We start from the raw sequence: 25,055 nt of genomic DNA on the forward strand, positions 1-25,055 counted from the left end.
ATAAACCTAATAAAATAATCACACAACGCAGATTTCACTTGCATTTTTCTGCAAACAGTTCTTTCTATGCGTTCCAATCTGGACTGATTTATAGACAGGAAGATCTTGTTCCTTTGAAATCTGCTTGATAGCTCAGGTCTGGTTAAACTGATTTCAGCTTGCTTGGCTTTTCTGCAACACAAGCGGACAGCTCCACCTACTGGCTATTTTAATAAATGCACTGCTTCTCAATGCTTTTCAATAGCAGTCACATGACTGGAAAAAAAGGTTGTTATTCTGAAACGGTGTAAATTGAACCGTTGTAAAATGAGGGCCACCTGTATATATATATATATATATATATACAGTATATATATATATATATATATATATATATATATATATATATATATATATATACATATACAGTATATATAGCTTTTATTCGCATATTATTATATTTTTTGTATGTTGATAATTGTTATGATAACATAATTGTTTTAACTGTCAACATTTATTGTCATTAATAGATACACGTATACTATCTATTCACATTCTAGCCCACTTCTAGTTGAGGCGCTCAGGCTACATCCATATACATCCATATATGATTATTAAAAAACGCCGGGTTCCATCTTAATCTGCTTAAATTTTGGGATATTTACATATCGGATTCAATTTGAATCCATCTTTTTGAATTTGGCCCTTCAAATTTGGGGGTCTTCATCGCCAAATATAATAATTTATTATTTTTTGTAATGTGTCTAGGTCTCTTAGGATACCTGGGATTGGGACCATCTGAAGAACATAAAGAGCTTTTGGTAGTAGAATCATTTTTGCCGCTTGAATCCTGCCTAGCCAGGAAATATTTTTTGGTAGCCAGGAGGAGGTTAAAGTTTGAAATTCTGAAATTAGGTTTCCATAGTTATATTTGCGTAAGTCGTCTTTGTCTGGAATGAAATATATACCAAGGTATTTTACATATTTAGTTTGAGGTCTGAGGATGCAGTTTGATTTTAATTTGTCTAGGGTAGGTTGTGTTAGGTTGATGGGGAGATATTCTGATTTAGTCATGTTTACTGAGAAATTGGATTTACATACAAAACGTGAGATTTCAGAGAGGGCTACCTGAAGGAAATCATATGGGTCAGTCATTGTTAATAGTAAGTCATCTGCGAAGATAGCCAATTTATGTGTTTGGTTGCCAATATCTATCCCATGTTTGTGTTGGTTCATCCTAATTTTGGTGGCTAGTGGTTCAAGGGATAGTATAAAAAGTATATGGTAAAGGGGACATCCCTGTCTGGAGCCATTTTGTATCTCAAAAGAGTCTGAGAGAGTTCCGATGATTTTAATCTGTGCGGTTGGGTTAGTGTAAAGAGCGAGTGATTTTTTTTTATGAAAGAGTGAAAGCATTGCAAGGTTGCGAACAGGTAAGTCCAGTCAAGTCGGTCAAATGCCTTTTCGGAATTTCAGTAGAAAGAAAAATAGAAGGCGTCTTGTTTAGGGAGATATGTTTGAAAAGATAAAGGATTTTGACCGTATTATCTTTTGCCTTTCTGTGAGGGACAAAACCAACTTGGTCTTGATGTATGATTAAGGGTAAAATTTGGTTAAGGCGATTAGCTAGGATCTTGGCGTAAAGTTTTAAGTCCACGTTTAAAAGGGATATTGGTCTGAAATTCACAGGTGTATTTGGGGCTTACCAGGTTTCGCTAATACAGAGATATTGGCTTGTAACTTGATATCAGGAAAGGGGAAGTTATCCGAAATGCAATTGATTAATGTTGTTAGATAAGGAATAAGAAGTTTTGCAAATGTCTTGTAGTAAAAACCTGAGAGCTGTCCGGCCCTGGGGCTTTGTTCTGCTTTAGATGTTTTATCGCTTCTCTGACTTCTGAGGATAGAATAGGTTGATCTAAAAATTTGTGTTGGTCTGTTGTGAGTTGTGGGATTGGGATATTATCTAGGTATTTTTGACATGATTGTAGGTAGGTATAATGGTTCCTATTTGGGAAAGGTTGTTTAGTTTGTGGTATAATTTTTTAAACTCTTCTGCTATAGCTTTGGTGTCTTCAAGTTGGTTACCGTTGGGAGAGTTAATGTAGGTCTGTTGTTTTTTTTTAAGGCTCTTGCCAAGAGCTTCCCTAACTTATTTCCTTCCCTATAAAAGTTTTGTTGAAGATGAAGTAATTGTTTTTGTGATCTTATTTGTAATGTTTTATTCGTCTTATCTCTTCTTTTCTGAGAGGAGTTCTAAAATTGTGGAGTCGACTGGGTGTAGATTGTGAGCATAGTCTAATTCAGCGATTTCTTTATCTATTTTTTTTTTTGTGATTTGTGCTTTAGCTTTAATGAATTCGCCTCTTAAGGTGCTTTTATGTGCCTCCCAGAGAGTGGATATGTCAATGTCTGGAGTGTCATTGATAGCAAAGTACGATTCAATATGTTCGGTGAACAATTCAATTTGTATTTTATCTAACAGCAAAGAATGATCCGACCACGAAGTGTGTTTAATGTCTGATTGCTGGATATAAGATAGAACTAAATGATCCACTAAAATATAGTCTAGTCTAGAGTAGTTGAGTTTTGGGTGTGAGAAGAATGTAAAATCAAATTTCTGGGGATTTAGATATCTCCAGGTGTCGTGTAATCCGAGTAATTTGAATTTTTGACAAATGTTTTGGAGATGAGGGATCCTTGCTCTAGTATCGGGGTTAGTGCAATCTATTAGCGGGTTTAAGGGAAATTTAAGTCTCCAGCCATTTTCATAACTGTTACATATTGAGTATAGAAAACCTTCCTGCAGTTTATTGGGGGCATACAGTTTCACCAAGGTCACTGGTTTTCCATATAGGAGACCCCTTAAACATAAATATCTCCCTTTTTTGTCTGTGTCAATATAAGTTTTGGTAAAGGGAATAGATTTATAAATCAGGATGCTGACTCCATTGATTTTTTATGAGGGTTGGTGCAATGGAAGTGTTGGGGTAATGGGGTGAGAAATATTTAGGAATATTCTTTGATTTAAAATGGTGTTCATGGAGCATTAAAATGTGACCTCTTTATTGTAGGTCTAAGATCGCCATTCTTCGTTTATTTGGGCAATTTAAACCTTTGGTGTTTTGTGTGAAGATGGTGATGTCTTGCGGTGATTGTTTACACATTATGTGACAATAAGAAAAATTGCGCACATGCTGACTGACAGTGAATTATGGATTGAATAAAAGTGGGTTGAGAGTACATAATGACAATAAAATTAATAATAATGAGAAAAAAAATTGAGAAAACGGATCAATAACAAAAATTATATTTTTAAAACGATACATATGAAACATATTGTCTATCTCGAAGGAGATAATCTCCCAACTGTTTGAGAACAAAGATTAATACATAACATTTAACATTAGAGACATCAGGTGTGGGATCTAGCCTTACTGTGGCCTATAGGTAATCTCATAACAAGAACCTGTTGAAGGAAAAAAGTGGGGCTACATGAGTCTGATTATAATACCAGTTACAAACTGAATTATTTATTGGCTGAATCTAAGAGCAAAGGAATCTTTCGAGCAAGATGTTTCCATTATGTGATGGAAAATAGATAATACACATAAAGTTACTTAGCCATCATCCCTTCTCTTCTGAAAGGGATTGAGGAGAAGATGGTGGACGTCATGATTTCTTGTGTTGCACTTGTTTCCATTCCTTTTTCTGAGGAAAAGGAGCAGGACCATCTGTGCTGGGTTGAACCAAAGAGTTAGTAGGAGACTCTTCCATTAGAGGTGAAGAGATATTGAGCTCTTTACAGATCTTTGAAATATCTTTTGTTGAATAGCACATGATCCATCTGTTTCTCCAGAGGATTAACAGATGAAAAGGAAACCCCCATCTGTAGGGGATATTCATTTTTTCTGAGGAGCATTGTGAGTGGTTTAAGCTCTTTTCTTTTTGAAAGTGTCCTTTCGGATAAGTCGGCAAACATCTGGATGTTTGAATTTTCATAGGTGATAGGTTGTTGTTCTCTCGCCATTTTCATCAGTTTTTCCTTCGCTTGGAAGTTTGTAATCCGGACAATGACATCCCTTGGAGGTTGGTCTTCAGGTGGTTTAGGTCGTAAGGCCCTATGGGCCCGATCAAATATCTATTTTATATGGGGAATCTTCTTTCTTCAATGCACTAAAAAAATCCTGTAGATATTGTTCCAAGTCTGAAGGTGAAATAGTTTCAGGATTTCCCTGCAGCCTGATATTATGTCATCTGCTTCTGTTTTCAGCATCATCTACTTTGTCCTCTAGTTCAGAGATTGTGGAATCTTGCTTTTGGATGAGGCTGTGTAGACTTGACAAGGCTGTCACATGGACATCTTGATTATTTTCAAGGAATTCAACTAAGATATCTTTTTTGAGATCAGAAATCTCATCCCTTATGCACTCTTTAACTTGGGATATTAAAGAGGAAAAGTAATTTTTTTGAAGGGATTGTGTCAAAAAGTGCTGTAGGTATAGTAATGGTCCCGGAAGCTTGTTCAGATTCGGAATCTGAGGAGCTTGGAGGAGTTGCATTCTCTGAAGGTGTAGGGTCTGCTGTTACAGAGGTTCTAGACTCTAGGGTCTTAAAGAAACTATTTACTAAGGGGGTTGGGGTTCTAAGTTGCCTAGAACCTCTGCCCGATTTAGCAGGTTTTTTTGGAGACATTATGAGAGTTGAAAAATGTCAAACTTCTTAAAGGGTAGCAAGTTTTAGGTAAATATCTATTTTGCATATGTAAATGCTGAACCCCTTCTGATGAGACCCTTATTGTGTCAGGGGAGAGTCTGCTGAGAAGGAACAACTATTTGTATATGGCTCAAGCTATATTTTTCCCTTTATATGGAGTGGCACAATTATTCCATGCTTTGCAAATTTTTATTTAAGGCCTTGATGTTGCCATGTGGGAAAAGGAAATTGTTAGTTTATGTCTAAAGTGCAGGTGAGCATTACAGTTGGTGTAATTTCAACGATGATAGATGAAACTGCACAAAGGCTTACCAGGATTAATTATCCGGACGACCGTTTAGGTGCAGTCGAGTGTGAAGGACGGTAGCATGATAAGGAGTGATGTCGCTCATGCTGTTCCTTGGCGCCGGTTCCAAAGGTAGTTCTGAGTGGTCTCAGCGATGTTAGATCCTGAGCATTTGGGGTCTCCAAATGGCTTTCGGCTACTGCCTATGACTGTTCCAAACAGATAGGGCTTAGGAGCTAGGTCAAGACGCAGCCATCTCCTTGACTGGCTAGCTCCGCCCCCCCCATGAACTTTTTTTTAATGAATATTATGACAAAACCAAAAATATCCTGATGAAATTAATGCCTTCATGAATGATATTCAACTGAAACAAACTTTTGAGAAAAATCAGAAATTACTTTTTTAGATAACATTTTTGCCTGTGCTTATCCCTATTGGCTGACTAAAAAGAGACACTGCATTACATAGATTCCCACATTTTGCCTCTCATTTGCTGTAGTGGACAGCCAAGTCTGCAGGACCCAGGATGTACAGTGGCATAGAGTAATGTGTAATGTTTGTTTTACAATCACCCATTTAGGTATTTATTTACTTTGTGCACCCCTAGACTGCTGCATATTTTACATATTGAAAAATGTGGTTCGTATCTTAGGTAATTAGGGAAATAAAAGTTGAATTATTCGTATACATGCATATATAGTGAGTACAGAAATCATATCCAAGCCTTCACATCAAATGGAAAAGTTAATTATTTTAGAGTTTGAATTACACGCTTTTGATGGACAAAATAACTTTATCTATTTAGTTATCCCGCGGTGGTAGCAAAGGCATGAAAAGTTTGTAGAGCTGGGGACTAAGCTTGTAGAAAATCTTCACAGCTATGGATTATAATGCTCAACTGTTGTGTGAATATTAATTCATACATTTTTTAAATATCTCTGTAATATCTTATGTGATTCTGAGAGCTCAGACAGCTAAAAAAGATATTACTGGTTCAAAAATAAAAATAAAAATATTTTGGTCGATTTTTTTGTGTGTGATATAAATATATATATATATATATATATATATATATATATATTATTAGGGATGATGTGCATTTGTATTATTTGTTAGGATCCTAATGCAGAAGAAGAAGGCTGCTTGTGGCATTCAGCTCTTTTCAGAGCCGGATTTATTCTTGTGAAAGTCCAACACACTAAGATCTGGATTTGCTTAGATCTAAGTGTATTGCTCTTTTCTCCTGTTAAGTGTAGTCAGTCCACGGGTCATCCATTACTTATGGGATTATATCTCCTCCCTAACAGGAAGTGCAAGAGGATCACCCAAGCAGAGCTGCTATATAGCTCCTCCCCTCTACGTCATATCCAGTCATTCTCTTGCACCTAACTAATAGATAGGACGTGTGAGAGGACTGTGGTGTGTTAAACTTAGTTTTTATTTCTTCAATCAAAAGTTTGTTATTTTAAACGGCACCGGAGTGTGTTGTTTCTTCTCAGGCAGCATTAGAAGAAGAATCTACCTGAGTTTGTCTATGATCTTAGCGGTCGTAACTAAGATCCACTTGCTGTTCTCGGCCATTCTGAGGAGTGAGGTAACTTCAGAACAGGGGATAGCATGCAGGGCCCACCTGCAAGGAGGTATGTGCAGTAAATTATTTTCTAAGGAATGGAATTGACTGAGAAAATACTGCTAATACCGATGTAATGTAAGTGCAGCCTTAAATGCAGTAGTAGCGACTGGTATCAGGCTGATATGTATGTATACTCTGAGGTATTTCTGGGGAATGGAATTTCACTAAGAAAATACTGTCTACATTAAAGTAATATTTGAGCCTGCACTGCAGTGAAAGCGACTAGCAGCAGGCTTATTAATAACACTTCATAATTTTAATTTTTAAAACGTTTACTGGCACTTGGTGATAAAACTTTATGGGCATGATTTTTACCACATGGCTGTCGTTTGTTTCTGAATAAAAACAGTTTACTGAGCTTCCCCACTGTTGTAGTATGAGTGGGAGGGGCCTATTTTAGCGCTTTATTGCGCAGTAAAAATTTAGTCACAGTCTTCCTATTTCTTCCTCCATGATCCAGGACGTCTCTACAGAGCCCAGGGGTCTCCAAAACTAGTTTTGAGGGAGGTAATCAGTCACAGCAGATCTGTGACAGTGTGTTTGACTGTGATAAAAAACGTTTATTATTTCAACTGTTATCCGTTTTGGGTATTAAGGGGTTAATCATCCTTTTGCTTGTGGGTGCAATTCTCTGCTAACTTTATACATTTTCTGTTAAAATTTGGTTGTTTTAACATATTTGGTTCATCGTTAATTCAACTGTGTCACATTTTTATGTTTCTTAAAGGCGCAGTAGCGTTTTTTTATATAGCTTGTAAATTTATTTAAAGGTTTTTTTCCAAGCTTGCTAGTGTTATTGCTAGTCTGTTTAAACATGTCTGACACAGATGAAGCGTCAAGTTTCCAAACTGCCAAGTCTCATACAGAGTTAGTTCTGGCATTTCTAAGGTCGCATGGGTGGAAGGTGAACGTAGAAAAGAGTTCTCTATTGCCACTCACAAGAGTTCCCTTCTTAGGGACTCTTATAGATTCTGTAGAAATGAAAATTTACCTGACGGAGGACAGGTTATCAAAACTTCTAAATGCTTGCTGTGTCCTTCATTCCATTCAACACCCGTCAGTGGCACAGTGCATGGAGGTAATCGGCTTAATGGTAGCGGCAATGGACATAGTACCTTTTGCGCGCCTGCATCTCAGACCGCTGCAATTGTGCATGCTAAGTCAGTGGAATGGGGATTACTCAGATTTGTCCCCTCTGCTAAATCTGGATCAAGAGACCAGAGATTCTCTTCTATGGTGGCTTTCTCGGCCACATCTGTCCAAGGGGATGCCCTTCCGCAGGCCAGATTGGACGATTGTAACAACAGACGCCAGCCTTCTAGGTTGGGGCGCAGTCTGGAATTCCCTGAAGGCTCAGGGATCATGGACTCAGGAGGAGAGACTCCTTCCAATAAACATTCTGGAATTAAGAGCAATTTTCAATGCTCTTCTGGCTTGGCCTCAGTTAGCAACTCTGAGGTTCATCAGGTTTCAGTCGGACAACATCACGACTGTGGCTTACATCAACCATCAAGGAGGAACAAGGAGTTCCCTAGCGATGATGGAAGTCTCAAAGATAATTCGCTGGGCAGAGTCTCACTCTTGCCACCTGTCAGCGATCCACATCCCAGGCGTGGAGAACTGGGAGGCGGATTTTCTAAGTCGCCAGACCTTTCATCCGGGGGAGTGGGAACTTCATCCGGAGGTGTTTGCCCAACTGCTTCATCATTGGGCATTGGGGCAAACCAGATCTGGATCTCATGGCGTCTCGCCAGAACGCCAAGCTTCCTTGTTACGGATCCAGGTCCAGGGACCCGGGAGCGGTACTGATAGATGCTCTGACAGCACCTTGGGTCTTCAACATGGCTTATGTGTTTCCACCCTTCCCGATGCTTCCTCGATTGATTGCCAGGATCAAACAGGAGAGAGCATCGATGATTCTAATAGCGCCTGTGTGGCCACGCAGGACCTGGTATGCAGATCTAGTGGACATGTCGTCCTGTCCACCATGGTCTCTGCCTCTGAGACAGGACCTTCTGATTCAGGGTCCTTTCAAACATCCAAATCTAATTTCTCTGAGGCTGACTGCATGGAGATTGAACGCTTGATTCTATCAAAGCGGGGATTCTCGGAGTCAGTGATTGATACCTTAATACAGGCTAGGAAACCTGTTACCAGGAAAATTTACCATAAAATATGGCGTAAATACTTATATTGGTGCGAATCCAAGAGTTACTCATGGAGTAAGGTTAGGATTCCTAGGATATTGTCTTTTTTACAAGAAGGTTTAGAAAAGGGTTTATCTGCTAGTTCGTTAAAGGGACAGATTTCAGCTCTGTCTATCCTTTTACACAAACGTCTGGCAGAAGTTCCAGACGTTCAGGCTTTTTGTCAGGCTTTGGCTAGGATTAAGCCTGTGTTTAAGACTGTTGCTCCGCCGTGGAGCTTAAACTTAGTTCTTAACGTTCTGCAAGGTGTTCCGTTTGAACCCCTTCATTCCATTGATATCAAGCTGTTATCTTGGAAAGTTCTGTTTTTAATGGCTATTTCCTCGGCTCGAAGAGTCTCTGAGTTATCGGCCTTACATTGTGATTCTCCTTATCTGATTTTTCATTCAGACAAGGTAGTTCTGCGTACTAAACCTGGGTTCTTACCTAAGGTAGTCACTAACAAGAATATCAATCACGAGATTGTTGTTCCATCATTGTGCCCTAACCCTTCTTCAAAGAAGGAACGACTTCTGCACAATCTGGACGTCGTCCGTGCCCTGAAATTTTATTTGCAGGCAACTAAAGATTTTCGTCAAACTTCTTCCCTGTTTGTCGTTTATTCTGGACAGAGGAGAGGTCAAAAAGCTTTGGCTACCTCTCTCTCTTTTTGGCTTCGTAGCATAATACGTTTAGCCTATGAGACTGCTGGACAGCAGCCTCCTGAAAGGATTACGGCTCATTCTACTAGAGCTGTGGCTTCCACTTGGGCCTTTAAGAATGAGGCCTCTGTTGAACAGATTTGCAAGGCTGCAACTTGGTCTTCACTTCACACTTTTTCAAAATTTTACAAATTTGACACTTTTGCTTCTTCGGAGGCTGTTTTTGGGAGAAAAGTTCTACAGGCAGTGGTTCCTTCCGTGTAAAGATCCTGCCTGTCCCTCCCATCATCCGTGTACTTTTAGCTTTGGTATTGGTATCCCATAAGTAATGGATGACCCGTGGACTGACTACACTTAACAGGAGAAAATATAATTTATGCTTACCTGATAAATTCATTTCTCCTGTAGTGTAGTCAGTCCACGGCCCACCCTGTTTTTTACGGCAGGTCTAAATTTTAAATTAAACTCCAGTCACCACTGCACCCTATAGTTTTCTCCTTTCTCGTTTGGTTTCGGTCGAATGACTGGATATGACGTAGAGGGGAGGAGCTATATAGCAGCTCTGCTTGGGTGATCCTCTTGCACTTCCTGTTAGGGAGGAGATATAATCCCATAAGTAATGGATGACCCGTGGACTGACTACACTACAGGAGAAATGAATTTATCAGGTAAGCATAAATTATATTTCTCAAGAATGCCCACCTTCTTCTGCATTCGGAAGCCAACAAATAATCCAAATGCACATCCCATATGTATATATGTGTGTATATATATATATATATATATATATATATATATATATACAGTATATATATATGTGTGTGTATATATAATATGTATGTATGTATTCATTGGCTGCACTATTCAGTATTAATACTGAATATTTGTAGAACATTTACATTTGTTTTCGTAGCTTTAGATTTAGCTTTGAGGCGCTGTAGAGCCACGCTAACCCGCTCCTATTCTTCACAAGCCCGATCAGTGCTAATAGAAGGCCCTTTATTGCAGGCCCTGGAAGCCACCACGCTTAGGGGTAGATTTATCATAGATGCGAGCGGACATGATACGATGTAGTGTATCATGTCCGCTGTACATCAATAAATGCAGACAGCATAGGCTGTCTGCATTTATCATTGCACCAACAGTTCTTGTGAGCTGCTGGTGCAATGCCGCCCCCTGCAGATTTGCGGCCAATCGGCCGCTAGTTGGGGGTGTCAATTTTGATCGGGTTGATTTCTGTCCGTGGCCTTAGAGCAGGCGGACAAGTTATGGAGCAGTGGTCTTTAGACCGCTGCTTCATAACTGCTGTTTCCAGCAAGCCTGAAGTCTCGCGTGGAAACAGGGGCATTAAGCTCCATACGGAGCTTGATAAATCGGCCCCTCTGTCTCCTATTAGCACGACCGGGGCTCTGTGAAGAAGAGGAGCAGGTTAGCACGGCTGTCAAATGAACCAACGGTAAGTATTTAACCCCTTAAAGGTAATATAAAGAATACAAATGAGTACTGACGAATTGTGTCAGTATTTTTTGTTTAATTTTAATTATGTTGGTGCAATCATTTGGAAATTAGTTTTTTTGTTACAAATTAGCCTTTTGAAATTTCCTTCCAATTGCCTGCCCCTTTACCACATGACAGCCGACAGCAAATCATAGACTCATGTGTATACACTGAATTTTGACACATGCTCAATTAGCGCTGCGGAACCTGTTGGCGCTCTACAAATACCTGATAATAATAATAATAATAATAATAATAGGAGCTGGTGCCTCAGAAAGTGTGGATATGAAAAGACAATTTGATATTTTATGTAAACTGGATTATAATAATAATAATTTAAACAATTATTATTATTTTTAATTAATAAAAAAAATATATATATGTGTATGTGTATATGTATGTATGTATGTGTGTATATATATATATATATATATATATATATATATATCTCAATATAAATATTTGCATAGGAAATTAGCACACCTAGGCAAGAATCCCCACTTGCTTTTCCCCAGAAATACCTCATATACAATGTTACCAATGCACAAGAGAATTCTGGGTAAGATTATTGCAGCAAACCAGAAATCCTGTTAAAAGGATAGCTGTGTTAAAACAGTATTTTGACGCAAAAAAACCTGAGAATTTGCATATCTAATTTGCATATCTTACCCAGAATTCTCTTGTGCATTGGTAACATTGTATATGAGGTATTTCTGGGGGAAAGCAAGCGGGATTCTTGCCTAGGTGTGCTAATTTCCTATGCAAATATTTACATTGATTTAATTTTTAGACATGGAGGTTTTAATTTCAGTTTTTTATCTTCCCCCCCATAATTTTAATGAAATATATATATGTAGCGATTTGAGTACTATGAAAAAATATTTGTAATATATTATATTATATTATATAAATATTTGTAATATATTTGTAATATATATATATAACAGACCAGGTATCAATTACTTTTTAACCTTACATTGCAAAAAATCCTTCCATGAGCAGAAAAAAAAGATTTTTAAACAACTAAGATTTTCACAAATGCCAATAATGTTATGATATACATAAGACAGAGCACTTTACTTCTTACCCCTAAAACAGATTGTGTAAGATGCTGGGCAATTTTATTATATGTGCTCAGCAGAAATTTAGGCTGTGTCACAAAATAAATATCAACCTTGGTGCTACCAGCAAGGCAGTTGAATGATCTATATGAAAGTCTGTAATAGTCAGAGACTAGAAGATAACCTAAAGATAATTCTATATTTTTTTTCTTTAAAGTTGGATAATGCAGATGAGCAAGCGGCACAAATTAGACGAGAACTTGATGGGCGTCTCCAATTGGCAGATCAAATGGCTAAGGTAAAAAAACTTTCTTTAGATTTCTGTGTTGGGCATATGGGATTGCATCTGTTTCTTGTGTATTGATTAGCAGTGCATTGTAGTTGATGAACAAATGCTATAATCTTGTTTAGACCTATATTGTCATTATCTGCGGCTTATCTTGTGCTGATACCAAATATTTCCTTTCTTTAAGGAAAGGAAGTTCACAAAGTTTTTATCAAAAGATATGGAGATCATGTTTATAGAAGAGCTGCGGTCTTCAGTGAATTTATTAATGGCAAATTTAGAAAGTCTTCCTGTTTCAAAAGGAGGTCCTGAGTTTAAGTTGCAGAAGTTAAAAAGGTCACAGAATTCTGCCTTCTTGGATATTGGTGATGAAAATGAGGTCCAGTTGTCTAAATCGGATGTTGTCTTGTCATTCACATTAGAGGTATGTATCCTTCAGTCTCTCTCCTCTCTTGTCTCTCTTCTCTCTCATATTCTCTTCTCTCTCTCATAAAAATAATTAATTTCTTACTATCTGAACTTTCTCATTATCTTGGTAAGGTTTTTAGAATGAAAAAGGAAGACTAGAATAATTGTTTAAAATGTGCTAATTATTAATGAATATCAAAGAGCTAAGATTTTTTAATTATAGAATAAAGTAATATAAACTGTTTCCTGTTCATTGTTTAAATTATTCTCTAGGTTACAGTTTTAGGTAGAAGATCTGTTATTGCAATAATAAAGTGTTTACTATCAAAGTGATGAACTGGAATATGCATATGGCAGAGCATAGCCATACATAATTTAGTACAACCGTATAATTATTTTCGATCCTAATCACTGCCAACATAAAAAAAAGCGGACCCTTATTAATACTACTGGTAGCTACTGGTTTAAGGAGCAAATCTACTGTACAGTTACCAACTACGTCACACTGCTAGGCTACACTAAACTGTGACAGTGTTTTGTACTGGTCATTTCCTTCCCCAGTCTTCTATACTAATCTGTGAAATCACTGCATAGATTAGTAAATTACATGGCAGTTGTTCTGTGTGAATGCCCATCTGTGCTTTTGTTGGCCACATTTCTAAATAAAATAAACTCCTGCATGACATCTTTGGCAAAGCTATTAATGTTAACATGATTCAATTTCTTTCATGTAATTGTCAAGAGTCCATGAGTTTGTGACGTATGGGATATACACTCCTACCAGGAGGGGCAAAGTTTCCCAAACCTCAAAATGCCTATAAATACACCCCTTACCACACCCACAATTCAGTTTTACAAACTTTGCCTCCCATGGAGGTGGTGAAGTAAGTTTATGCTAGATTCTACGTTGATATGCGCTTCGCAGCAGGCTGAAGCCCAGTTTTCCTCTCAGAGTGCAGTGAATGTCAGAGGGATGTGAAGAGAGTATTGCCTATTTGAATACCATGGTCTTCCTCTAGGGGATCTATTTCATAGGTTCTCTGTTATCGGTCGTAGAGATTTCTTCTCCTACCTCCCTTTTCAGATCGACGATATACTCTTATATACCATTACCTCTACTGATTCTCGTTTCAGTACTGGTTTGGCTATCTACTTTATGTAGATGAGTGTCTTAGGGTAAGTAAGTCTTATTTTATTCATGACACTCTAAGCTATGGTTGGGCACTAAAGTTCTAAATATATGTGTTAAACTTATATTTGCCATGATTCAGGATAATCAGTATTCCTTCTTTCAGACAGTCAGTTTCATTTTTTGGGGAAAATGCATATGAATTTATATTTTTCTTACCTTAAAAATTTTCAATTGACTTTTTTCTAAATTGCGGGCTTTTAGGCTCGCGGGCGCAGAAAATGCTTCAATTTATTGCATCATTTTTGGCTCAAGACTTTTTTGGCGCAAAAATTTCGTCACTTCCGGTGTCATGGTTGACGCCGGAGGTTTTCACATTGTTGCGTCATTTTGAAGTTTGTGTGTTGCGGACGTTTTTGGCGCCCAAAAATATGGGCGTCATTCTTGGCGATAAAAAATGTGGGCGTTATACTTGGCACCAAAAATGTGGGTGTCATACTTGGCGCCAGTTTTTTTCACATTATTTCAGTCTCACTTTTTAGTTGGTTCTGGTTTCTAGAGGCTTGTTTTGTTTTGCTTTTTTTCCCATTCCTGAAATGGTCATTTAAGGAATTTGATAATTTTGCTTTATATGTTGTTTTTTCTATTACATATTGCAAGATGTCACTACCTTTCCCTGGATCAGAATCTACTTCTGGAATGACGCTGCCTGATGTCGGTTCTACCAAAGCTAAGTGCATTTGTTGTAAACTTTTGGTAACTGTTCCTCCGGCTGTAGTTTGTGTTAGTTGTCATGATAAACTATCAAACGCAGATAATATTTCCATTAGTAATAATCCATTACCTGTTGTTGTTCCTTCAACATCTAATGTTCAGGATGTTCCTGTTAATGTAAGAGAATTTGTTTCTAATTCTATTTGGAAGGCTCTGTCTGTTATTCCTCCTTCTAGTAAACGTAAAATGTCTTTTAAAACTTCTCATATTTTAGATACATTTTTAAATGACCACAATCATTCTGACTTATCTATTTCTGATGAGCATCTATCTGGTTCCGAAGATTCTGCCTCAGATATTGACACTGATAAATCTTCATATTTGTTTAAGATGGAGTTTATTCGTTCTTTACTTAAAGAAGTGTTGATTGCATTAGATATGGAGGAGTCTAGTCCTCTTGATATTAAAACTAATAAGCGTCCAAATTCAGTTTTTAAACCTCAGGTAGTTATTCCAGAAGTTTTTTCAGTTCCTGATGCTATTTCAGAAGCAATTTCTAGGGAATTGAATAGTCTGGGTACTTCATTTACTCCTTCTCCAAGGTTTAAGAAATTGTACCCTTTGCCATCTGATAGATTAGAGTTTTGGGAAAAAATCCCCAAAGTTGATGGGGCTATCTCTACTCTTGCTAAACGTACTACTATTCCTATGGCAGATAGTACTTCTTTTAAGGATCCTTTAGATAGGAAGCTTGAATCCTTTCTAAGGAAGGCTTATTTATGTTCAGGTAATCTTCTCAGACCTGCTATTTCTTTGGCTGATGTTGCTGCAGCTTCTACCTTCTGGTTGGAGGCTTTAGCGCAACAAGTGTCAGACCATAATGCTTATAGCATTGTTAAACTTCTTCATCATGCTTATAACTTTGTGATGCCATTTTCGATATCATTAGAATTGATGTCAGGTATATGTCTTTAGCTATTTTAGCTAGAAGAGCTATATGGCTTAAGTCTTGGAATGCAGATATGACTTCTAAATCAACTTTGCTTTCTCTTTCTTTCCAAGGTAATAAATTATTTGGTTCTCAGTTGGATTCAATAATTTCAACTGTTACTGGGGGGAAGGGAGCTTTTTTGCCTCAGGACAAAAAATCTAAAGGTAAATATAGGGCTGCTAATCGTTTTCGTTCCTTTCGTCAGAATAAGGAACAAAAGCCTGACCCTTCCCCTAAAGGAACAGTTTCCGTTTGTAAACCTTCTCCAATCTGGAATAAATCCAAGCCTTTTAGAAAGTCAAAACCAGCTCCCAAATCCGCATGAAGGTGCAGCCCTCATTCCAGCACAGCTGGTAGGGGGCAGGTTACGATTTTTCAAAGATGTTTGGATCAATTCGATTCAAAGTCTTTGTATTCAGAACATTGTTTCACAAGGGTACAGAATAGGTTTCAAGGTAAGACCGCCTGTGAGAAGATTTTTTCTCTCACGCATTCCGGTAAACCCAGTAAAGGCTCAGGGGTTTCTGAAATGTGTTTCAGACCTAGAGTCGGCTGGGGTAATTGTTTCAGTTCCAGTTCTGGAACAGGGTCTGGGGTTTTACTCAAATCTGTTCATTGTACCAAAGAAGGAGAATTCCTTCAGACCAGTTCTGGATCTAAAAATATTGAATCGTTATGTAAGGATACAACATTCAAAATGGTGACTATAAGGACTATTCTGCCTTTTGTTCAGCAAGGGCATTATATGTCCACAATAGACTTACAGGATGCATATCTTCATATTCCAATCCATCCAGATCACTTTCAGTTTCTGAGATTCTCTTTTCTAGACAAGCATTACCAGTTTGTTGCTCTTCCGTTTGGCCTAGCAACAGCTCCAAGGATCTTTTCAAAGGTTCTCGGTGCCCTTCTCTCTTTAATCAGAGAACAGGGGATTGCGGTATTTCCTTATTTGGACAATATCTTGGTACTTGCTCAGTCTTTACATTCCGCAGAATCTCATACGAATCAACTTGTGTTGTTTCTTCAAAGACATGGTTGGAGGATCAATTTACCAAAGAGTTCCTTTATTCCTCAGACAAGGGTAACCTTTTTGGGTTTCCAAATAGATTCAGTGTCCATGACTTTGTCTCTAACAGAAAAGAGACATCTGAAATTGGTTTCAGCTAGTCGAAACCTTCAGTCTCAATCATTCCCTTCGGTAGCTTTGTGCATGGAAATTCTAGGTCTCATGACTGCTGCATCGGACGCGATCCCTTTTGCTCGTTTTCACATGAGACCTCTTCAGCTTTGTATGCTGAACCAATGGTGCAGGGATTATACAAAGATATCACAATTAATATCCTTAAATCCCAATGTTCGATCTTCTCTGACTTGGTGGTTGGATCACCATCATTTAATTCAAGGGGCCTCTTTTGTTCGTCCAACCTGGACTGTGATCTCAACAGATGCGAGTCTTTCAGGTTGGGGAGCTGTATGGGGATCTCTGACGCAGGGGGTTTGGGAATCTCAGGAGGCGAGATTACCAATCAACATTTTGGAACTCTGTGCGATTTTCAGAGCTCTTCAGTTCTGGCCTCTTCTGAAGAGAGAATCGTTTATTTGTTTTCAGACAGACAATGTCACAACCGTGGCGTATGTCAATCATCAAGGTGGGACTCACAGTCCTCAGGCTATGAAAGAAGTATCTCGAATACTTGTATGGGCGGAATCCAACTCCTGTCTAATTTCTGCGGTTCACATCCCAGGTATAGACAATTGGGAAGCGGATTATCTCAGTCGCCAGACGTTACATCCGGGCGAATGGTCTCTTCACCCAGAGGTATTTCTTCAGATTGTTCAAATCTGGGGACTTCCAGAAATAGATCTGATGGCTTCTCATCTAAACAAGAAACTTCCCAGGTATCTGTCCATATCCAGGGATCCTCAGGCAGAAGCCGTGGATGCGTTGTCACTTCCTTGGAATTATCAACCTGCTTATATCTTTCCGCCTCTAGTTCTTCTTCCAAAAGTGATTTCCAAAATCCTAATGGAGCGTTCGTTTGTACTGCTGGTGGCTCCAGCATGGCCACACAGGTTTTGGTATGCGGATCTCGTTCAGATGGCCAGTTGCCAACCTTTGACACTTCCGTTAAGGCCAGACCTTCTATCTCAAGGCCCATTTTTCCATCAGGATCTCAAATCATTAAATTTTAAGGTATGGAGATTGAACGCTTAATTCTTAGTCATAGAGGTTTCTCTGATTCAGTGATTAATACTATGTTACAGGCTCATAAATCTGTGTCTAGAAAGATTTATTACCGAGTTTGGAAGACTTACATTTCTTGGTGTTCTTCTCATAAATTCTCTTGGCATTCTTTTAGAATTTTACAGTTTCTTCAGGATGGTTTGAATAAGGGTTTGTCTGCAAGTTCCTTGAAAGGACAAATCTCTGCTCTTTCTGTACTTTTTCACAGAAAGATTGCTAATCATCCCGATATTCATTGTTTTGTACAGGCTTTGGTTTGTATTAAGCCTGTCATTAAGTCAATTTCTCCTCCTTGGAGTCTTAATTTGGTTCTGAGGGCTTTACAGGCTCCTCCGTTTGAACCTATGCATTCTTTGGATATTAAATTACTTTCTTGGAAAGTTTTATTCCTTTTGGCCATCTCTTCTGCTAGAAGAGTTTCTGAGTTATCTGCTCTTTCTTGTGAATCTCCTTTTCTGATTTTTCATCAGGATAAGGCTGTGTTGCAGACTTCATTTAATTTTTTACCTAAAGTTGTGAATTCTAACAACATTAGTAGAGAAATTGTTGTCCCTTCTTTGTGTCCTAATCCTAAGAATTCTCTGGAGAGATCTTTACATTCTTTGGATGTAGTAAGAGCTTTGAAATATTATGTTGAAGCTACTAAAGATTTCAGGAAGACATCTAGTCTATTTGTTATCTGTTCTGGTTCTAGGAAAGGTCAGAAGGCTTCTGCCATTTCTTTGGCATCTTGGTTAAAGTCTTTGATTCATCATGCTTATGTGGAGTCGGGTAAATCCCCGCCTCAAAGAATTACGGCTCATTCTACTAGGTCAGTTTCTACTTCCTGGGCTTTTAAGAATGAAGCTTCTGTTGATCAGATTTGCAAAGCAGCTTGGTCTTCTTTGCATACTTTTACTAAATTCTACCATTTTGATGTTTTTTCTTCTTCTGAAGCAGTTTTTGGTAGAAAAGTACTTCAGGCAGCTGTTTCAGTTTGATTCTTCTGCTTATAAATTTCAGTTTTTTTCATTATAAGATTAAAACTTTTTGATTTGGGTTGTGGATTATTTTTTCAGCGGAATTGGCTGTCTTTATTTTATCCCTCCCTCTCTAGTGACTCTTGCGTGGAAGTTCCACATCTTGGGTATCTGCTATCCCATACGTCACTAGCTCATGGACTCTTGCCAATTACATGAAAGAAAACATAATTTATGTAAGAACTTACCTGATAGATTCATTTCTTTCATATTGGCAAGAGTCCATGAGGCCCACCCTTTTTGTGGTGGTTATGATTTTTTTTGTATAATGCACAATTATTCCAATTCCTTGTTTGATGCTTTCGCTCCTTTCTTAACACCCCACTTCTTGGCTATTCGTTAAACTGAATTGTGGGTGTGGTGAAGGGTGTATTTATAGGCATTTTGAGGTTTGGGAAACTTTGCCCCTCCTGGTAAGAATGTATATCCCATACATCACTAGCTCATGGACTCTTGCCAATATGAAAGAAATTAATTTATCAGGTAAGTTCTTACATAAATTATGTTCTTCTTGATGTAGGTTAATTTGTACATAGTAGAGCGGGGACATGCCTTTGCGTCTAGGAACTTACCCACCATGTGTGGCATTATCCATTGAAGGTCACCAACAATGTATATAAAAAGGAGATATGTGTGGCCCTTCCTCATTAGCCCACAAGGAAAGTAGGTTATCTCAGAGAATGACAATGTTAGTTTATGCACATGAAATGTCATGGGATAAAACTGTTGTTCCCTTGAACCCAAAGGGTTAAATGAAAGTTCTTAAAAATAATTTTCAAAAATAAGAAAAATGACTTACATAGCCATGCTGTCTGGAGTAGTCTGATCCACCCCCTATCAGTGTGTAGCATCAGAAACACAGGCATTGCATTTCACAGCAGCTTATTTGCTTCTAGGTATGCTCGCACAGATAATGAGTGTTCAGGTCTGCATTCTACCAAAGCAATTATAGATATAGATGCAGACATATAATGAAATGTGTGGGGGGAGGTAGAGCTGTACAATTTGGAAACTTAAAATAAAGGTTTAATGGCGAGTCACTGCAGTATAAATGTGCAGCTAAAATAATAAGTACATACTCTATTTTGTCTATATCCCAACTTGTTTTATGTCCCTTTAACCTAGAAAATGTTAATAAGGCAGCTAAGTGAAAGGTTATTTTATTCCTCTGAATATGTTTATCCTGTTTTCTTTAAAAAAAAATGTCTTAGAATAAAGCTAAAGTAGCCTAAAGGGACATTAAAGTCTCACAATTAAACATTCATGATTCAGATAAAGTGTGCAATAAAAAACAACAACAAATCTTATATATTTCCATGATGAACTTTAACTTGTTATTTTTTTGGTATTCTTTAGTTGAAAAGCATACCTAGGTAGAGTAGGCATAAAAAATTAACTACTAAGAGCTAGCTGCTGGTTGGTGGCTACACACATATGCTTCTTGTCATCAGCTCACTAGATGTGTTCAGCTACAGAGCTGACAAACTATACAGTATCCCACAAAACTGAGTACACCCCTCACATTTTGTAAATATTTTATTATATCTTTTCATGTGACGACACTGAAGAAATTACACTTTGCTACAATGTAAAGTAGTGAGTGTACAGCCTGTATAACAGTGTAAATTTGCTGTCCCCTCAAAATAACTCAACACACAGCCATTAATGTCTAAACCATTGGCAATAAAAGTGAGTACAGGGAGGCTGTCAAAAGATCCTTAGATACAAGGTAATTACAGAGGTAAAAGGTATATTTATATAACATTGTTGGTTATGCAAAACTGGGGAATGGGTAATGATTATCTTTTAAAACAGTAAACGTTATATTGTAGACTGTCCCTTTTAGGAAGTTTGCTTGGAAATCTCAGTATAACTGTTCACAGAGCATTTACTAAGGTGAGTTGAAGAAATTTTGAGGTAAAATATCTTCCCTTTTTACATAGAGATGTGAAGGTAATATTTTCATGTCAGCTTTTTACAGTTATGCTTCACTTTCAAGTGATTTAGCATGAGTACTATCTCTATTTAAGGAACCTCAATCATTTACGAAGCAGGCTAAGAATTCTTTCTTAAATTATGAGAACCCTCACTTAACTTTAATCCCTTCCACCTCCACTCTGTTAGTTCTTGGCCTCTGAGGAGAAAAGTTGAGAGAGGTGCTCTGCAAGCAAGATTTATCATTGGAAGAGAAAGAACCTAAGACCCCAGTAGCTAAACATTTTAGAATACATGGTAAAGGAACTAAATATTTCTCTTTCGTAGGAATAGAGAGTATACAAAAAACTGCTAGAGGAGGTAATAGAACAGACCTTCTACTCAAGAGAGAGGTTTATTGGATAATTGAATTAAATACAAGAATTCCTTATGGTATGAATAAGAGGCTGGATGTGGATGCATTTATTGCATAAACATATTTTTTATACTATTATGGATTGGTATTTACCGTGTTATATGATTATGGATTGGTATTTACCGTATGACTAAAACAGAATTAACAGTTCTGACTAATAGCTCGAAAACTTATTCAAGAATAGGGTGATAGTTACTATAATCTACCAAAAAGGTCTTATACTTACTGTTTCTACTGCATTGAGGATCTCTTAAAGTTAGATATTAAGCTACTTTAACTGTTTAAATTCTCTAAATGAATATTTTGTTAAATCCTAGGTACTCAAATTATTGGTTAGTTTGGATGGACGCATATAGATAGACAGAGTATATTAATAACTAAGAGATGTTTATACCAGGGTCCTTATTGATTAAATGTATCTTTTCCCATCCCCAAATATGCAAATCCAAAGAATGTAACATAAATTAAAGCAATAACAAATAGAATTTTTGATAATATCCCATGTACTTAATGTTAACATTAATTTATTCTTCTCACCAATTCTTAGATATATTACATTATTATAATATACATACATATTTATGATGTGTACAGTATAGGGTTATATCTTCTTAAACCTACTATCTTAGCTTTAATAGCTAGTTAAAGTTGAATGTAGTTAGAGGCATATACATACACTATAATAAAGTTACCATTTGACACTTACCTTTTCCTGTGATGGTAGTGTAGATTAATATTCTTTTGGTATTTTGTATTTGTGAACATATGTTAAGGTGTTCTTTTTTGCTGACTATGTCCTGTCTGGATGAATAAACACTTTTGGTATTAACAGCACCTTGGTCGCCTGAGCAGTGTTTGCTTTTGTTTCTCACTACAGACATGAGTTTGTTTGGGGGCAGTCTGGGGTATAAGGAAGATGCAGGGATTATGGTCTCCTCTAGAGGCAAGTCTGCTAATAAACATCTTAGAGCTTAATGTTATTCGTTGGGCCCTTCAGGCCTGGCCTCTTCCCAAGCAAGAGAAATTAATTTGTTTCCAATCGTTCATCAACCATCAAGAGGGGACTCGCAATCCCTTAGCCATGAAAGAGGTGTCTCACATTCTCTCTTAGGCAGTGAAAAATCTCTGTACCCAATCAGCTATTCATATTCCAGGAGTGAAAAATTGGGAGGCAGATTTCTTCAGTCGTCAGTCTGTCCATCCAGGAGAATGATCCCTTCATCAGGACTTCTTCGATCAGTTAGTTCTGAAGTGGGGCCTTCCAGATGTAGATCTAATGATATCCAAACTGAATCACAAGCTTCCAGTTCACTGTGTCAGATCAAAAGATCCAAGAGCTCACATGATAGATGCTTTAGTATGTCAGTGGGGTTTTCAACTAGCGTATATGTTTCATCTGTTCATTTTCTTCCAAGAGTTATAGCAAGAATCAAACAGGAATCAGCGTCAGTAATTTTCATAGATTCAGCATGGCCCCACAGAACATAGTATGCAGACTTAATTCAAATGTCATCCTCTCCTCCATGGACTCTACCCTTAAGAAATGATCTTCTGTCTCCAAGGTCCTTTACTTCTACCTTATTACAGACAAGAAAGCCTGTCACTCAAAAGATCGATCACAACATTTAAAAAGCTTATTTCCTATGATGTTCTAGAGGTTTTTCATGGAAATCCTTTTTTGATCCACATGATTTTTAATTTTCTACAGTATGGCCTAGACAAGGGTCTATCAGCTAGTTCCCTTAAGAGTCAAATATCTGTTCTGTTTCACAAGAAACCTTTCTACAAGCATTGGTGAGAATTTGCCCAGTTGTTAGATCGATCTCCCTCCCTTGGAATTTGAATTTTGTCCTTTCTGTTTTACATGGTCTATTCTTTGAACCATAACTTGGACCTAAAAATGCTGTCTTGGAAGATTCTCTTCATTCTAACAATTTGTCTTGTGATCCCTCCTTCTTAGTTTTTCATCAGGACAAAGCAGTCCTCCGGACAATGTATGATTTCCTTTCTAAGGTGGTCTCTTAGGAGAACATTAACTTAGGAAATTGTTTTACCTTCTTTATGGCCTAACCCTTCTAACTCAAAGGAGTGTCTGCCTCACAATTTGGATGTTGTCAGCAACTTTAAAATTTTATCTTCAGGCAATAAGAGAATTTAAACAAATGTCTGTTTGGCCATTTTTCAGGTCCCAGGAAGGTTTAAAAACCTATGGCGGAGGCTCTGGCATCTTGGCTTAGACATTCTATTCGTAAAGATGACTTGATAGTGGGAAAACTGCCTCCTAAAAGGATAACTGCACATTCTACTAGATCTGTAGCTACTTCCGGCATTCAAAATTTTTGCTTCCTTGGAACAGATTTGCATGGCAGCAACCTGGTCTTCCCTTCATACTTTTTCCCAAATTTTACCATTTTGTTGTTTATGCTTCCTCGGAAGCTTCTTTAGCAAGGAAAGTCCTTCAGGTCGCAGTGTCCTGCATATAGGAACTGACACTTCTTTTGTCCCAAATGTCCTTAACTTGGACTCTCAGCTTGGATATTTTATCCCACCTGTTATAGACATCTATGGACTCTCATCATCTAAGAAAGTAAAGAGAATTTATACTTACTTATACATTGCTTTCTTTTTTAGGATGATGAGAATCCACAGGACCCGCTCAAATTTTGGTATCAGGGCAACAGTTCTTATTTGCACCTTTTAACCCTGCTTTCTGTCTTTCCTACTTTTCTGTCTCTCTCCTCTGCTTGGCTATACAAAAACTGAGTGGGGAGAGGAGGTGGGAGGGATTAAAACACTTGTGAGGGTTCTTGACCTCCTCCTGGTGTGCAGAAAATTTACCACATGCTATGTACATAAATTCTGTTTTTTCAGAGGGTATAGCTTTCATATCCATTGGATCATTATGTGTACAATATTGTATTAAAGGATTAAGTATTAGTCTTTACTAGGCTTAAAAAAAAAATTAAGCGATAAAGTCCCAGAGGGGAACCAAAAAGAGGCACGCTACCAATCTTGATTGAAGACAAGGGTTCTAACAAACCTTGATGAAGAATAGGACCTTCAATATGTGTGGCAGGGCAGCTCCTCTTGAACCTTGTGTGTAAGGCAATCTAAAAGAATGTAAGAACAGAGAGAGGGCGCCTCATAGTGTAATCCGTTTTGTGAAATTTGCTGTATCTGAAGAGATGGAATTGCTTACCAGATATATAGGCTCTGTGCTGTGACCGGTGCAATAGAGCAGGCTAGCACTTAAACTGTGCACTGAACGAGATCCTCCTTGCTCGATCTTCCACCGTAATCAAACACTGCAGGGCTTACAAAATTGAAACAAATGGTTTGTGTTGTCAAAGCGTGAGGTATGACACAATAGAAATCAAAGGACAACTTCCAATAATATAAAGAGATAAACGCTTTATTGTTACAAAGCAACGCATTTCTCAACCAAACACTGGTCGTTTCTTCAGGCAATAAAAGCGAGTGCAAAACGTTACAACAAGCAACATTATATACACTTGTAGTTATTAAAAACAGAAGTTGTCATTTATACAAAGACCAATAAAAATCAAACAGCAAGGTGCCTATATACCTGGTAAGCATTTCCATCTCTTCGGATACAGCAAATTTCACGAAACGGATTACACTATGAGTTGTCCACACTCTGTTCTTTCATTAAAAAAATAAGGTTCTACCTTTCACAAATCTCTTCAAAACTTTTAATATTGTTTTATTGTTTTATGTTTTATGTGTATTAGTCAGGACCTCCTAGGCATTGGGACATTTTCCCGGTTCTCCCTTCGGACCAGAATGAGTGTTTTTTTCCCCCAATAAATTAATTTTTTTACATGAAACAAAGGTCATTTTTGTTTTAGAGCTTGGTCACTTCCACTAAA

At 37.7% G+C, this 25,055-nt stretch overlaps 1 protein-coding gene across 3 annotated transcripts in view; it reads left to right on the plus strand.

Annotated features, from left to right (window-relative positions):
• The window catches only part of CADPS2 (calcium dependent secretion activator 2), a 1,413,577-nt gene that overhangs the window by 349,180 nt on the left and 1,039,342 nt on the right, over positions 1 to 25,055 (plus strand). For all 3 annotated transcript variants that reach the window (XM_053716670.1, XM_053716668.1, XM_053716669.1), the window contains exons 4-5: positions 12,238 to 12,318; positions 12,494 to 12,730. In XM_053716670.1, coding sequence (XP_053572645.1) covers positions 12,238 to 12,318; positions 12,494 to 12,730 — 318 coding nt within the window. The remainder of the gene's footprint in view (positions 1 to 12,237; positions 12,319 to 12,493; positions 12,731 to 25,055) is intronic.

Source organism: Bombina bombina, chromosome 6, assembly GCF_027579735.1.
Source record: "Bombina bombina isolate aBomBom1 chromosome 6, aBomBom1.pri, whole genome shotgun sequence".
Lineage (NCBI taxonomy): Eukaryota > Metazoa > Chordata > Amphibia > Anura > Bombinatoridae > Bombina > Bombina bombina.